The sequence below is a fragment of the Mustelus asterias genome, chromosome 27, assembly GCF_964213995.1.
Source record: "Mustelus asterias chromosome 27, sMusAst1.hap1.1, whole genome shotgun sequence".
Classification (NCBI taxonomy): Eukaryota; Metazoa; Chordata; class Chondrichthyes; order Carcharhiniformes; family Triakidae; genus Mustelus; species Mustelus asterias.
Genome location: NC_135827.1, coordinates 8023037 through 8040076, shown reverse-complemented (window position 1 = coordinate 8040076; position 17040 = coordinate 8023037). Strand labels below are relative to the sequence as shown.

The 17040-nt window shown below is 44.4% G+C and overlaps 1 protein-coding gene across 2 annotated transcripts in view; it reads left to right on the top strand.

Annotated features, from left to right (window-relative positions):
* Nucleotides 1-6088, top strand: part of LOC144479844 (uncharacterized) — a 67016-nt gene extending 60928 nt beyond the window's left edge. The window contains exons 5-6 of one of the 2 annotated variants that reach the window (XM_078198833.1): nucleotides 2028-2075; nucleotides 4168-6088. In XM_078198833.1, the coding sequence (XP_078054959.1) occupies nucleotides 2028-2075; nucleotides 4168-4232 (113 nt within the window). In that variant the 3' untranslated portion in view covers nucleotides 4233-6088. The remainder of the gene's footprint in view (nucleotides 1-2027; nucleotides 2076-4167) is intronic. The other variant, XM_078198832.1, reaches the window with a different exon arrangement.
* Nucleotides 6089-17040: the final 10952 nt, after the last annotated feature.

The window sequence follows — 17040 nt, the reverse complement described above, 5'->3', positions numbered from 1 at the left end:
GCTGACAGCCTGACCCCGCTGGGTTGAAGGGGAGGAAATTGGGGCCCTCCAGAGAGTCGGGCGTTGGGGTGGGTGCCACCTGGGCATTGGCACATTTGCAGTGCCAGCCTGTGCCCCAGGCACAGCCCAAAGAGCAGAGTGCCAATGCCCAGGCATGGGGCAGTGCCAAGGGGGGAATAGCCTAATGGGGGAGGAGCCTGTTGGGACAGGGTCTCTGGGGGCGATCTGTGGAGCATGGTGGGGGGGGTGCTCTCTGCCACTCTACACTGGGGCTGAGTGACAGAGGGAGGGATGCCAGCGATCGGGGCTGGCCATCGGTGGGGGGAGGGGGGTGGCGGGGGGAGCCTGCTCAGGTGTTGGAACTGCTGGGGGGGGTGGGGGGGCGGGGGGGGGAAGGAAAGGTCAGGGAGACGCGGGAGACCAGGGCTGTGGGATGTCGAGGCTGGCTCTGGGTAAGCTTGGGGGGCCAATGATTGGGCGTGAGAGGGGGGTGGTGGGCCAGCGTTGCGGGGGTCGCGGGACAGCGATCGAGCTGGCCAGCAATCAAGAGGCCAACAGACAGGGGCCACTGCACTTGCGCCGATCTCAGCGCTGACAGATTGGCGCATGCACAGTGGCCCGCTCAGCACTGTGCTGCCAGCCCCCCTCGCAGGGATAGTCACTGCGCACTGATTTTTATCGCGAATCACGCGAGTGCACTCTGCAGTGCACAGAGTGGGAGATTTATTTTGAAATTCCCACTAAAAAAACCAGCGGGATTTACTCCAGTTTTCACACAAATTCGCCACTTAAGAGTTTTTTGGGAGCATAATTTCTTCGTCATAGTAGAGAAATAGAAATTCATGGCACGACTTCTTTTCATTTGATAGTGTACAAACTCAAATAGTGCTGTTCCTTTTATGTAGGGATAGGCTTATATTTTGATATTAACCAACTCAGACTTGGCGATGGGTAAAACAGTCGCACGGAGCTGAATTTTAGGGGGTGGGTGTATTGCTCACATCTTCCTCACTAATAGGCACATTTTGAAAGCTTTGAACACTTTTTTTCTTAAATTTACTCAACTGATTACTGTACACTAATGTAATTAGCAATGATTCTACATAATTTTCAGTCATATTCAGACATTTTAATATCTGGTTACAGGCACTGTTGCATGAAACACTGGTTGGAATTTTCCAGCTCACCCCAAGACCGGAAAATCCCACCCAAGGTCCTTTGCATTGTCCGTTTATGATTCCCGTGGTGGGCGAGACAGGAATATTCTGCCCTCTGATAATCATAGAGCCCCGACAGTGCAGAAGGAGTCCATTCAGCCCATCGAGCCTGCACTGACAACAATGCCACTCAGACCCTATCCCCTTAACCCCATGTATTTTCCCTACTAATCCCCCGACACTAAGGGGCAATTTAGCATGGCCAATCAACCTAACCTGCACATCTTTGGACTGTGGGAGCAAAGCAGAGCACCTGGAGGAAACCCACACAGTCACAGAGAGAACATGCAAACTCCACGCAGTCACCCAAGGCCGGAATTGAACCCGGGTCTCTGGCGCTGTGAGGCAGCAGTGCTAACCACTGTGCCACCCGTATTAAAATGTTTATTTTCTTGCTCTATTAACCAAATGATACCAAGTTCAGACTCTTAAATATATCAAGCCAATAACAAAATTGAAAAAACAAACTTCTAAACATCACCTGAGTTTACACTGGCAAATTAGTTTGCTTTTGAGAGACTTGAGAGTCTTGAGGAAAAGAAGACGATGTCAAAATTGCTGCAGTATTAGTCGCAGTTGCCTCCCAGATCGTCCAAGGGGAAATGTTCCTCAAAAATATCTGGTACATGTTGTTTAAACAAATGGAAACATTTTGGAAAAATTAATTCATTCATTAATCCAGACTATTTCTATGTGGATATTGTACTTCATTTTAAGAGTTCCTTTATAAAGCTTGAACTGCTATTTGAGCAATTCAAATAGATTTTTTCTGATTAATCCTTTCTAACGTGCCCATTCTCTTTATTCTAGAATATAAGCAAATAAGGATTCTGTTGAATGGAATTAATGTAAACACAGGTAAGCATATCAGCCGGGGTAGGACTTTTTCACACAGGAAACATGCACTCTTCAATAACTGGGTAACTACTTAATTTGTAGCCACAGGGCTTGAAACAAAAGGATATATAAGCAGAGGATAGTCCAATTTGGTGGCATGATGGGATGTTCAGAATATTTAAGCTGGGAGCCTGAAATATGGGCAGATCCAAAGATCCTCATTCTTCCCCAGATATTCCCCTCATGATCCCAACTTAAGGATGTAGCCATCCCTCTGGTCAGACAGAGATTGTGGAAAGGGAAAGACAATTAATGGGAGAGATTCTCCGACCCCGACCCCCCCCCCCCCCCCCCACCCCCCCCCACCAGCCATGTGTTTCTCAGCTGTGGAAGGCGACGTCCTGTTTGCTAGTGGTTGGATTTTCTGGTCCCATTGCTGTCAATGGGATTTCCCATTGATGTCACCCCAGGCTGCAACGAAACCGGCGAATGGAGGTGGGTGGCTGGCAGGACCGGAGATTCCCGCTGGCGCGAATGGCTGAAGAATTCCAGCCAACGTTTCAGGCCAACAGTTTTGACAATTGGCCATTGAGCGGTAATGTAAATGTTATTTCTGTCTCTGCACTTTGCTGCTTGGTGCACGAAGGATTTACCATTTCCAACAGCCTCAGCATTTCACTTTTATACCTTTTCATTTTTTTCATTGGTCACCGCTAACAATTGACGATTTCCACGTTGTTGATTTACAATTGAACAACCTGAAATTACAGATTGGTCGCTCCAACTGTGAGTGATCAGTGTTTGATTTGGGCTAAACAATACACTGCTTACTCAAGTCTGAAGTGCCCCATTTGGGTTCCAATTTCATGTGCCCACCAGGTAAACTGTTTAGCTCCATTGAAGAGCCATGGAATTTTGACAGAGGAATATCATTCAGCCCTAGAATCTGAGGACTGAATTTTCCAATCTTTCCCGCCGGCGGGATTATCCAGCCCCAATCGTGCACCCCCCCACCCACCCCACCACCCCCCAATCTCCGTGGCATGGCTGGCGAACAACGCAAACCGTCATTGACGTTGATGGGACCGGAAGGTCCTGCCTCCTGCCAATGTTGAGCCACCCCCACTGCTGTAAAGCACACCATGGGAAGGGTGGTAAGTCCCACCCTGAGTGTGTCTCTCACTGTGACAACAGAATGCAGAATCTTGAGTTAGAAAGTTCTAACTATGGTCCAGTAAATGATGTCAAACCAAAATGGTTATTTATTATACCGTTGATATGTTAACCCATTTGCTCACATTTTCCATTGATGTTTAACCTTTTCAAAGTGATCCTCTCTCACTTATGTCGTTCCCTTACTGAGGGGCAGCACGATGGCACTGCTGCCTCACATCGCCAGGGACCCGGGTTCAATTCCCGGCTTGGGTCACTGTCTGTGAGGAGTCTGCACGTTCTCCCCGTGTCTGCATTGATTTCCTCTGGGTGCTCCGGTTTCCTCCCACAGTCAGAAAGGCATACTGGTTAGATGCATTGGCCATGCTAAATACTCCCTCAGTGTACCTGAACAGGTGCCAGAGTGTAGTGACCAGGGGATTTTCACAGTACCTTCATTGCAGTGTTAATGTAACCCGATTTGTGACAATAATAAATAAACTTTTAAAAAAAGATCCCCTTTGCCAGTTGATCACTCTTAATCGACCTGAGAATAAACCCGGTTGATTTGTCAACCCGACCTCTGGATCAACTTGATCTGATATTTCAGTTAGAACTAGTAAAGGCTTGTAAAGAATTAGGATCATAGAATCATACAGTGCAGAAGGAGGCCATTCAGCCCATTGAGTCTGCACCGACCACAATCCTACCCAGGCCCTATCCCCATAACCCCATGCATTCACCCTAGCTAGTCCCCCTGACACCAAGGGGCAATTTAGCCTGGCCAATCCACCTAACCCGCACATCTTTAGACTGTGGGAGGAAACCGGAGCACCCCAAGGAAACCTACGCAGAATTGCAGTTCTAATCATCACACCTATTGGCTATGTAGTTTCCATTTTTTAAAAAAAACAAACCATTTATATTTTAATGTTTCATATTTGTTTTTTTTTTGTTTTAGGTTCGACATTTCTGATACTTCTGCTAGCTGTGGCCGCTTGGAATTTTCAATTCATTACATTATAGGACAGCAAGAGTTGCCTGAAATTCTTCTGAGAGAGAGCATTGAAAGTATACAATTCATTGAGAAATTTCAATTGTTTCAAATGACATTCAGGGTGCAATATTTGGAAACTGAGCAGGAAACTTAATGTTAATTCAAATAAACCAAAAGAGGTTTGGGAAGACTGGCATTTATTTCTGCTACCTGCTGTCTGGTTTAAGTGTCACGCATTAAATATTGAAAACCAGATGCATTGGCGCATTTGTTGGACTTGAATGGGAATTTTACCATCTATTTAACCTGCTGTCATTTACTGTATCCCAACAATATTGTTCTGCAATGGTTCTGTGCATTTTCTGAACTTAAACACCATGACTAGAAATTCTACTTAGCTTTGTATATTGAAGCTTTTGTCTGATTCCATTCTTGTGAAATGCCTTGAGGTGTTTTCATACATTAATGTCTTTGTAATGTTTCCTGCATAAAAGTAAGTATGGCCAGAACATTCTGCTTCTGCAGTTAGGGTGGCACAGTGGTTAGCACTGCTGCCTCACAATGCCAGGGACCCAGATTCAATTCCAGCCTTGTTTGCACGTTCTCCCGTGTCTGCGTGGATTATCTCTGGGTGCTCCGGAGACTGGGCATGCAGACGCTCCAACGATGAGCAGGTTAGGTGGGTTCACCATGCTAAATTCCCCCTTAGTGTCCCAAGATGTGTAGGTTGGATGGATTAGCCAAGTGGGGGAATTACAGGGATAGAGTGGGAGTAAGGTACTCTGACAGAGTTAGTGTAGGCTCGATGGGCCGAATGGCCTTCTTCTGCACTGTAGGGATTCTATGAAGTGAAGGAAGGGGCAGATGTACCTGAAAATTTGTGGATCGGCTTCAGGACTCAAATCTGATGCATTCCCAACTCCACTGGAAGTAAGTCCTCGGCATGAAAGCCAATGGTCGAACTTCCTGCCCACTGGAGTCCACTAAGTGATCAATTATGACAGCTTAAGGCCATCTTCCTGCCTCTGCTGCAATCATAGAATTCCTACAGTGCAGAAGGAGGCCATTTGGCCCATTGAGCCTGAACCAACAACAAGCCCACCCAGGCCCCATCCCCATAAGCCCACATATTTACCCTGCTAGTCCCCCTGACACTAAGGGTCAATTTAGCACGGCCAATCAACCTAACCTGCACACTTTTGCAATCCTCTCAGCTCCAGGTGGGCCTGCCAACATGTGACCTGCACAACTGAATAAACTGTGTGAACCACGTGTCAGCTGGAGGGGTGGACAGTCCCTCGGTCTGCATTAATATCTGTCCGATCAAGGGTGACCATGGCAGCCACTCCCCCGCCCCTGCTGTCATCTTCTCATCCGCAAGACCGCCCCTGCCCCCACCCCCAACAGCACCTACCTTTTCCCTGTGACACTGCACAATTCTGGGAGTCCAGGGGATTTTGTCCCGGCTGCAGCCATGGCTTCTTATGTAGCACACCGCTGAGTCCGATTGGCTGGCAGCTCTTGGCAGGCAGGAAGTCACCTTCCAAGGTCCTTGGTCTGGATGAAGGCCCGCTGCTGTCCACTTAACTGCCCGATGGATAGAAGATGCAGTGGTACCTCCTCCTAAGTGTCAGCGCAGGTGTCTCGCCGCTGGTTCAAGCAACGAGTGAGACACCCACTGAAAATATTTCTGATTCAAACGCCTTTATATAATTGGCTTTAAAGTGGTGATTCTCTGAGATTGTGAAAAGCATTATGTAAATATAATGATTTCTTTGTGTTTCCTTTGTGTTGCAATATGAAATCAATTTTGGAGACTGAATTTCTTGTAAGATTTCTGAATTGTCTGAAGACAAAGTGGAATGGTTTCCATGGAATGCAATGGATATTTTGTTTCCTTTTATCTCTTCGGGCTCTGCCGTCCTTTTCTAGTCAGTTCCGTCTAATGGAAAAGATTTATTGATTTTACAACTTCTGATCTAAAAGCAGTCGACGCATTATGCTGGAAAAGGTTATCTCCTTTTAATTAAGGAGCACAGAAGCAAAAGCTTGAAGATGCCACTGAGAATCAATGACATCGACAGGTTGTTTTGTGGAGGATGGGAACTGCATTCGATCAATACGATCAGATTCAGAATTGAAGTGTGTATTAGATTGGAGCCTATCCAAGCCAACAGGCAAAGTGAACTGGAGAAAGGGAGTGAAGACAAGAGTTATGTTGTGGTAGAAGGGAGGAACGGGAGATTATAACGGATGAGGGGTTTTTTTTTGGCTATGAGGAGTGGTTGAATAAACTAGGATTGTTTTCACTGGAAAGATAGAAGTTGAGGGGAGACCCAATGGAGCCTACAAAATTATGAGAGGCATAGACAGAGTGGATAGACAGAGGCTTTTTCCTAGGGTGGAAGTGTCAATTACAAGGGGGTACAGGTTCAAGGTGTGAGGGGGAAAATTTAAGGGAGATGTATGGGGGAAGTTTTTCACGCAGAGAGTGGTGGGTGCCTGGAAAACGCTGACAGAGGAGGTGGTGGAAGCAGACACATTAGCAACATTTAAGAGGCATTTGGATGGGTACATGAATAGGGAGGGAATAGAGGGATACAGACCGAGTAAGGGCAGAAGGGTTTTTTTTAGTTTAGTTAGGGCATCATGATCGGTACAGGCTTAGAGGGCCAAAGGGTCTGTTCCTGTGCTGTACTTTTCTTTGTTCTACTCATGGGATCTGGGTATTGCTGGCAAGGCCAACATTTATTGTGTCTCTAATTGCCCTTGAACTGAGTTGCTTGCTCGGCCATTTCAGAGGGCATTTTAAGAGTCAACCACGTTGCTGTTGGTTTGAAGTCACTTGTAGGCCAGAGCAGGTAAGATGGGTTTTTGCAAGAATTGACATGGTCATCATTAGACTTTTATTGAATTAAAATTCACCATCTGCCACACACAGTGGGATTCGAACTCGAGTCCTCGGAACATTACCCTGGATCTTTGGATTGTTAGTCTGGCGACAACACCACTGTGCTACCACCTCCCCATCAGGTTATTAGTTTCTCGTTGATTATTTTAAGGATGGTGAGGACAAGAACAGACCAAAAATGGCTTCCTTTGATCCATCTTCCTGTCGGATTAGATGTTACCGAGAAAGGCATCTGAATATAACAATGAAATTGCATTTATAAACTGGGCTTCATAATTTCTACTCTTTGCTGTTGTGATCTGCACTGACTATATCAGTGAGGTTTAATAACCATTGCAAGGGTGACCGTCACATCTCTCGTGTTTGTTGACACAAGGTGGGGTGATGTCAGTCAGCAGCTGTGAAAATTGCTGGGGCAATCACATCTGCCAGTTGTCCGTGGTTTAATGTCAACAGATGGAATTATAATACTGAGCTGCTGGTTCCAGTTTAATCAAATAAGCTTGTGTGAGTGCTACATATCCTAGGATACAAGTAGCCATTTGTGTTCTTTTCCAACATCTTGTTGAACTGTGACGTTTGACCTCTTTTGAGGCAACTGCACATCCCATCAGATTCACTCTTTTGCATAGTTTCATTGCTTTCCCTTCAAAGACAATACCAACAGCCTATTTATACACACTATATTTGAACAGGAAATACATATGAAGAAATCGACAGCATTATCTAACCAAAGACTGGGCGGCGCTTGCAAGGAACGGAAAATAATCCGTCTGTCTTAATCTAATCCAATCAGTTGTTGGTGTTCTAATCTAAAGATCTTCTTGAAAACAGTTCTATTTTGTGAATCATTTTGTACATCTGCACGCTGCCCGAGCATTTTGCGGTGATTAATTTAAGATTTAAATTGTGCCTTAATGTATGAAATATTCCATGTGTAACATGTTATTCTTCAGCTGCTGCAAACTCTCTCATCTGATTAAGCTTGAGATTTCTGAGTGTTTTCGGTATCTGTTAAGAGTAAATTACATAGAACATAGAACAGTACAGCACAGGACATGCCCTTCGGCCCACGATGTTGTGCCGAGCTTTGTCTGAAACCCAGATCAAGCTATTTCCTCCCTATCGTCCCGAAGTGCTCCATGTGCCTATCCAATAGCTTCTTAAATGTTCCTAAAGTTTCTGACTCCACTATCCCTGCAGGCAGTCCATTCCACACCCCAACCACTCTCTGAGTAAAGAACCTACCTCGGACATCCTTCCTATATCTCCCACCATGAACCCTATAGTTATGCCTCCTAGTTACCGCTCCATTCACCCGAGGAAATAGTCTTTGAACGTTCACTCTATCTATCCCCCTCATCATCTTATAAACCTCTATCAAGTCTCCTCTCAACCTCCTCTGCTCCAAAGAGAAAAGCCCAAGTTCCCTCAACCTTTCCTCATAAGACCTACCCTCCAAACCAGGCAGCATCCTGGTAAATCTCCTTTGCACTCTTTCCAGTGTCTCCACATCCTTCTTGTAGTGAGGTGACCAGAACTGCACACAATATTCCAAATGTGGTCTCTAAATTGGTAAACTAATGTTCTAGATCAGTAGATGTTCATTAATAATTTTTCCGAAGGGACATAATTATTGAAATAACATTACAGAGAATAAAATAGTTGTGTTTCATAGGCTTTGTGGAAGCGTAGGTGTTTTTACATTAAATGACTATAGAAGATGGCATTAGTCTTTCCTCCCAATGTCCATAATATTCACAAAGGGCCTGATTCTAGCTGCTTCAGAAGAAGTTGTTTGAAAGCTCGTGCTGGATTTGTTGGCTCAGTTTCTGGTCCTCTTAAGTGTCTCCAAGTTTTAGTGTTTTGCCCAATCAAAAGCTTCAGTTTTTTTTAAATTTGCATGGCAAGTGGTCACCAATGGCCGGACCAGCATTTATTGCCCATTTACTACCCTTGAACTGAGTGGATTGGTAGGCCATTTCAGAGGGCATTTGAGAGTAGGCCACATTGCTGTGGGTCAAGAATCACATGCAGATCAGACCAGGTAAGGATGGCCGATTTCCTTCCTTAAAGGACATTAGTGAACCAGGTGTAATTTACAACAATCAGCAATGGTCATTGTTATGAATGTCGCCAAGGGTTCTGCAAGAAGAACTACGAAGTAGGCCTCGTAGCTTAAACACTGGGATCTCTTTGGGTGGGATTTTCTGGCCACGCTCGCCCCAAGATCCCACCCGAGGTCAACAGACCTTTGCCTGGTCCGTCCCCCGCTCGCTATGATTCCCGTGGCAGGCAGGAGAGGAAAATTCTGCCCTTTATTACAGGTGTGCATTGTCCACAGTCAAATCCTAGATTGCTTAACGAGGTTCCACACTGGTGGGAGCTAACCCCATGGGCCATAGGGTCTGAAAGACGTGCTGGTTAGGTGCATTGGCTATGCTAAATTCTCCCTCATTGTATCCAAACAGGCGCTGGAGTGTGGCGGCTGGGGAATTTTCACAGTAACTTCGTCGCAGTGTGATTGTAAGCCTACTTGCGACAATAATAAATAAGCTAAACTAAAACATGATCTGCACGCTTAAAGGAGCAGTACGCACCCCAAACTCCCAACATACATATATCACAGTGATGATTAGACATTTAATTACAGATTTGTTTAATTGAATTAAAATTTCACAAACAGCCATGGTGGGATTTGAACCCAGTGACAAGAGGATTACCCTGGGTCTCTGGATCACTGCGCCACGGCCCCTGGAGAACTCTAGTGATGTCACAATAAGATGTACATGTGCAGAAAATAGCTTTCTCTCGCTCTCTTCCTGATCCCAGTTGTTATCGTAGGAAAACCGAGATAATGGCACCACAAGAGATAAAATGAACATGGGAGAACATTATTGTGACATTGATATGGTAACATCTCCAGAAACAAGATTAACAACATGTGGTGAACCATAGATGGTTATCACTATGGGTACTTGTACATATGTTACTCTTGTTACTGTTTGGGTTGGGGTGTTCCACCTGTTAGCATTGTTCTGTGGTACACTCCGTTTGGCTCCGCCTTCTTACAGGAGTATAAAGGTCACTGCTACTTCCTAGTAGCCCTTAGTCTGGGACAGTAGTAGAATGTTCCTCAGCTGGAGGATGGGAGGTGTGAACCCGGTGAGGTTCTTCTCCTTGGTCCCTGTGCTTCCAGAGGATCCAGACGCGCGAAGCCTGGTTGTGACCCCCTCCCCGTCTCTCTTCACACAGGAAAGGATGGACACGAGTGAGGTATCAGACCATAGGCCAGGGAAGCCAAATGCCAGCATGCCAAACAAATCAGGAAAGGATAGAAGAAAGATTTCGTAAACCGCTTGTCATAAATACAGGACAGTCCCAGTTGGAGGGAAGAAATATTCAAATGTTCATCAAAACTCTTGATTGTGCTTGAGATCTGAGGAATTGTTACCATTAGGAATGATGCAATCTTACTACCAGGAGTCGTCCTAATCACAGTTCCAGGTATAAGACCATTCAACTTATGGTATTTGCTACCAAATAAGCCTGTTGGACTTTAACCTGGTGTTGTGAGACTTCTTACTGTGCTTACCCCAGTCCAACGCCGGCATCTCCACAGTATTGTTAAGCAGTATGCTGTATTCTTGTTGTGAATAAAAGCCTTTATTCCCGGGTACGTCCTAGCCTCCCGAGTGAATTAATCGCGCATCACAGCAGCAAGGTGAAAGGGCTGAAAGGTGTTATTTTTAACTGCGTACACATGTATCTTTGGTAGCAATTGCTCTGTGATGGAGGACTTGTGGGAAGGTAGTACTAATGTTCCATTAATATTCAGTGACCAGTTCATGAAGTATCATTCTTAATTTGATTCATTCTATTAAAAACTGCTTAACCAGGCTGTGAAATAAGACCGTGTTCGAATGTCTGAAACAGTGTGGGCATGTAAATGTGAAGCAATAAAACAACTCATTTCGTTCTGTCTTTACAGAAGAAGACACAAATAACTTCTCAGAAATGCTAAGGAACCAAGGGTCGAGCAAGAAGGAAAATCGAAGGAAATTAGTACCAGTAAAAAAGATAGGACTGGAGAAATTAATTGGATTGGTGACTGAAGGAACCGGCTGTGGAAGTAATGGATGCATTTGGTGTCATCTTCCAAAATTCTGTAGATTCTAGAATAGTCACAGCAGATTGGAGGGTGGCAAATGCAACTCCACTAATTTAAACTTTTAGAAAGTCCCACGGTTTGATTCTGGCCTTGGGTGACTGTCTGTGTGGAGTTTGCAAATTCTCCCCGTGTCTGTGTGGGGTTCCTCCGGGTGCTCCGGTTTCCTCCCACAGTCCAAAGGTGTGTGGGTTAGGTGGATTGCTAAATTGCTCCTTAGTGTCCCAAGATATGTAGGTTAGGGGGAATTAACAGGGTAAATGCACAAGGTTACGGGTATAAGGTGGGGGATGAGCCTGAGTAAGATGCTCTTTTGGAGAGTTGGTACAGACTTGAGGGGCTGAATAGCCTCCTCTTGCACTGTAGAGATTCTGGCCGGAACTCTACCACCTTGCCTGCCACGGAATCGGAGCGGGCAAGGGTCTGACAAAGGAAATCTCCGTTGACCTCGGGCGGGAATTTCCGGCCTCGCCCGAGCGGGCCCATAAAATGCCGCCCTCTGTAAAAGATATACGTGGCATGGAGGGAGTGCAGCAAAGGATCACCAGACTGATTCCTGGGAAGGCAGGATTGTCGTGTAGAAGAGATTGGATGGATAAGGCCTGTATTCACTGGAGTTTAGAAGAATGAGAGGGGATGTGATTGAAATGATAAAATTCTAACAGGGCTGGATAGACTGGATGCACAAAAGGAGGGTCTACACCAAGAGGTCACAGGGTCAGGGTCAATTGAGGATTGAGTTGAGGAGAAATTTCTTCACTCAGACTGTGGTAAACCTGTGGAATTCTGAAGCATAGAAGGTAGGAAATAAAGAAGGAAATAGACAGATTTCTATACACTAAAGGCCTCAAGAGGTATGGGGAGGGAGTGGGAGTATGGCATTGAGATCGAGGATCAGCTATGATCACATTGAATGGTGGAGCAGGCTCGATGGGCTGAGTGGGCTACTCCTATTTCCTATGTTTCAATGGGAAGAATTTTTAGAATGGTGAGGGCTCGCCATTCTGAGAATTGAAATGTAATTCGTTCCCGCCCACTCCCACCAAGCCCACTGCCATTTCACACTCAACTCAGCTCCTCAGCTATGACACATAGCTACTTTTAGCTATGACACATCTATCCCAATCTACCAGAAGACAGTTGAGTCAGTATCCCATCTGAGAAATAGTGTTACCAGAAATATCAACGCTGGAGCAACTTTTAGCTATGACACATCTATCCCAATCTACCAGTATCCCATCTGAGAAATAGTGTTCCCAGAAATTAAGTCCAAAAGACGTGCTGGTTAGGTGCACTGGCCATGCTAAATTCTCCCTCCGTGTACCTGAACAGGCACCGGAGTGTGGCGACTGGGGGATTTTCATAGTAACGTCATTGCAGTGTTAATGTAAGCCTACTTGTGACACTAATAAATCAATTTTAAAAACTTTTAACGTGTCCTTCTGCGGAAAGTGATTTATTCATGATCCTTACACAAAAACAGCCTGGACAGCACTCTCGTCTATTCGCCTCATCTTATTAAGACTAGCCAAACCTGTAAAATCAGAGTAAACATGGTCCAGAAATTCACTGGAATATCATGGGAAAGCAGTGCCCGAACACACTACACTGTGGCCCTAGTCTCCTCTTCTGCTGAACACTGTTCTGCCTTTCTTTTATTCATTCGTGGCCAGCACTTATTGCCCTTCCCTCATTGCCTTTGAGAAAGTGGTAGTGAGCTCCCTCTTTGAATCGTTGCAGTCCATCTAGTGCAGGTACATCCACAGTGCTATCCAGGAATCTAACCTCACAACAGTGCAGCAATAGTGATATGGTGGCAAATCAGGATGGTGTGTGGTTTGGGGGGTGTGTGGTGGTCTTCCCACGCTTCTGCCACCCTTGTCCTTGTAATTGGAAAGGGGTTGATGTTTGGAAGGTGCTGTTGAAGGAACCTTGATAAGTTGCTACAGTGCATTTTGTATATGGTATGTGTGTGTGTATATATATATGCTGCTAGTAATGTGCATTGGTGGTGGAGGGAGTGAATGTTTAAGGTGCCAACACTGCGGGTTGCTTTGTCCTGGATGATGTTAAGCTTCTTTAGTATCGTTTTAGCCACACTCATCCAGGCAATGCTTCATGGTCTTGTAGCTGTCACACAAAGATCATGCAAATGCATTAAACACTGCCACAAAGACTGTGTCAGGGATGCTCAAGTGGTTTCCCATTGCTGTCCCACATTGCCCCACCTGTCAAATACCACAATCACATCATGACTTGTGAGATGAAAATAGTTATGAATAATATCATTCGCCCTGTTCACCAAGACTTTGAAAATCCACCAAGGATTTGAAATCATGCCAGCCATTCTGGGTAAGCAGCTGATATTTCTGCCACTGGCATTGATCCACTGTCCAATAGAAAGAACAGTCGGCCAAGAACCATTACTGACACAACACCCAGTGGTAGAGGTCTCTGATTGACTTCCCTTGAAGACAGTGGACAGCATTCAACTGATTTTGCATGGATCACAGATGTTGTGGCCAATTACTCCATAAGTGGAAGATGAGGTTGACTTGAAACACAATTGGGAGCACCTCACATGAACCCCTCCATGAAGTTCTGTTGTGGGAGGCACTTCAATTCTCTACTTGATACCTGAGAGGGCCATCAAATGGTTGGATATACTAGACATCCCATTATAAGCTTTTCCCATCATCCAAAAATAGTCATACCGTGGATGACAAATGAGATTACATTTTACTTTAGTTCTTTGTTTCTTAAAATAACTGCATGAAGAAAGGAAGGGATCATAAATGGAACATGAAGAAGATAGGAAAGAAGAGAAATTATTAAAATAGTAAAGTATTCGATAAACATAAGTAATAAGGAAAAGTAGACCATGATAATTGCCAAATTACTTTCACTAAAGATAAATTTACATGGTACATATTGGTAGGGGGAACAAGGAAGCCGCATACTGCTTGGAAAACATGAGTCTGGATGGGGTGGATGAGCAAAGTGAGATGGAATACGGATATACAAATCAATACAAGTAAGCAAATGATTGCATAAAAAGAGCAATGGGGTTTATTTCTAATGAAAAATCACTTCCCTGCTTTTGAATTCCATTAAAATTGTATAGAACCTTGGTTTGTCCAGTCTTGGAGCATCATGTGCAGTTCTGGTCTCCATAATTACATTTCCCACCGCTAAATGGGCACAATGAGGTCGTAAAACTCCCCCCTAGATATGGCCTTGCATCATATGGCCAGCAGTGGTTCAAAATGGCAGCTTACTACCACCTTTCTAGGGTAATTAGGGAATGGCATTCAATACTTTTAGCTATGACACATCTATCGCAATCTACCAGAAGACAGTTGAGTCAGTATCCCATCTGAGAAATAGTGTTACCAGAAATTAAGTCCAAAAGATGTGCTGGTTAGGTGCACTGGCCATGCTAAATTCTCCCTCCGTGTACCTGAACAGGCACCGGAGTGGCAGCTTACTACCACCTTTCTAGGGTAATTAGGGAATGGCATTCAATACTTTTAGCCTGTGATGCCCATAAATTGTGAAAGATTTTTTTAATGCAGTGTTGCTCGTCTGGTTATGTTCCACCAAGAGCTAAACAATTGCTCTATGAACTGGAATCTACTCAAAATAATTCTCATTCTTTCAGAATTAACAAGATGTCTACAGCAGTTACTTTAGAGTCATAGAGTCATAGAGGTTTACAGCATGGAAATAGGCCCTTCGGCCCAACTTGTCCATGCCGCCCCTTTTTTAAACACCTAAGCTAGTCCCAATTGTCCGCGTTTGGCCCATATCATTTTATACCCATCTTAACCATGTAACTGTCTAAACATTTTTTAAAAGACAAAATTGTACCCGCCTCTACTACTACCTCTGGCAGCTTGTTCCAGACACTCACCACCCTCTGTGTAAAAGAATTGCCCCTCTGAACCCTTTTGTATCTCTCCTCTCTCACCTTAAACCTATGCCCTCTAGTTTTAGACTCCCCTACCTTTGGGAAAAGATATTGACTGTCTAGCTGATCTGTGCTCCTCATTATTTTATAGACCCCTATAAGATCACCCCTCAGCCTCCTTCGCTCCAGAGAAAAAAGTCCCAATCTATCCAGCCTCTCCTTATAACTCAAACTATCAAGTCCCGGTAGCATCCTAGTAAATCTTTTCTATACTCTTTCTAGTTTAATAATATCCTTTCTATAATCGGATGACCAGAACAGTACACAGTATTCCAAGTGTGGCCTTTGATTTCACATTGGTTGGGATTAAGTCAAAACAGAAGTTCATTTAACATTGAGATCTCAGAAACAAGTCACTCAGCCTGGGCCATTTTTGTCCTCTACAAGGCTCCATCTCCTACGTTACTTCAACTCATCCTTTCAACATATTTTCTATTTATTTCCCCCTTGTAGTTAGCTTCCCCTCAAACCTATCCATCTTATTCATCTCAACCATCCCTTGTGACACATTTTAATGCTCTTTCGAATAAGTAGTTCCTCCTCTTTGTTGTTAACAATCTTTTATTTATGACTCCTAGTTTTGGATTCCCTTCATTAATATTGTGATGAATGTGCCTGCAGGTTAAAAGCCACCAGCATTTCAAAAGGTATTTCACAGGATGTGAATCCCAGTAACAAGACTAGCAGTTGTCGGCAGACCAGAAGAATACATCGTCCCACTAACAGGTAGACGATTGCACTATCCTGGGAAGGTCCACATATGTTAATTGCTTAGAACTGCAGCAATTGAGCGGACAGACAGCACGTACACCGTGTGAAACATCAAAGGGAAATAATAGAATAATTGGCATCCTTTTCATGGAAGCGGAGAGACAGTTTCCATCTAGCAGTTTGGGGGGCAGATTCCACTTAGCAGTCTATGAGCCGGTTCCAGCTAGCAGACCAGAAGCGAGAGTGCAGAAACCTTTGTTGAGGCAGTTAAAACCATAGAACCAGGGAGAGAAGTTTCCCAGAATAACTATTCAATTATGTACCGTGTGGTGACTATAAGCTGGTTTTTACTTATAAGTCTATTGAATTGGATGTTGTTTGAGAAGAGGGAAGTCCTGAAATAGTTCAGATCTCGTAAATGTACTTTGTATCAAAAGGGTAATTTCTACTCAAACTGTGTGGATGTGTTGAGGAGTTCTGATGTGTAACTGTCTCCAATCATTATAGTCCTGTTTGTCCTTATTGTATTAAACAGCAGCAAATTTTCCCGTTCCGCCCACCACAGGAATCGTAGTGGGTGAGGGCAGACCACGGAAAGGTCCGTTGCCCTCGGGTGGGATTTATCGGTTTTGGGGTGAGCAGGGCCAGAAAATCCCGCCCATAGTCTTTAATAAGTGTTATAGTATGACTGGGCTCGTTACTGTTCTCACTGGGTCTCGCATGCGGCTCCTTACGCCATTGCTGTAAACAAAACTATAGACCACCACAAACCAGTATCTCAGGTTGGGATACTCTTGCAGATAACATCAGCCAGGTCCATGACAATATATTGCAGTTAAAATAATAAAATAATTATACACATTGTGTGTTTTTATTGATCCAGTATTACTTTGTAAACTCAAAAGATATCATTTCCCCATCACGGTCACCGAACATCTTCTCTATGAGTTGAAGTCTACTCAGATGGTCTTTGTGTGGTACATCTGCTAATGTTTGCCTTTGGCATATGTCAAGAACAAAACTGACTGGAGTGCGAATCACTATTGTCAAAACACCTGATAGAAACGGTGTTGTTGA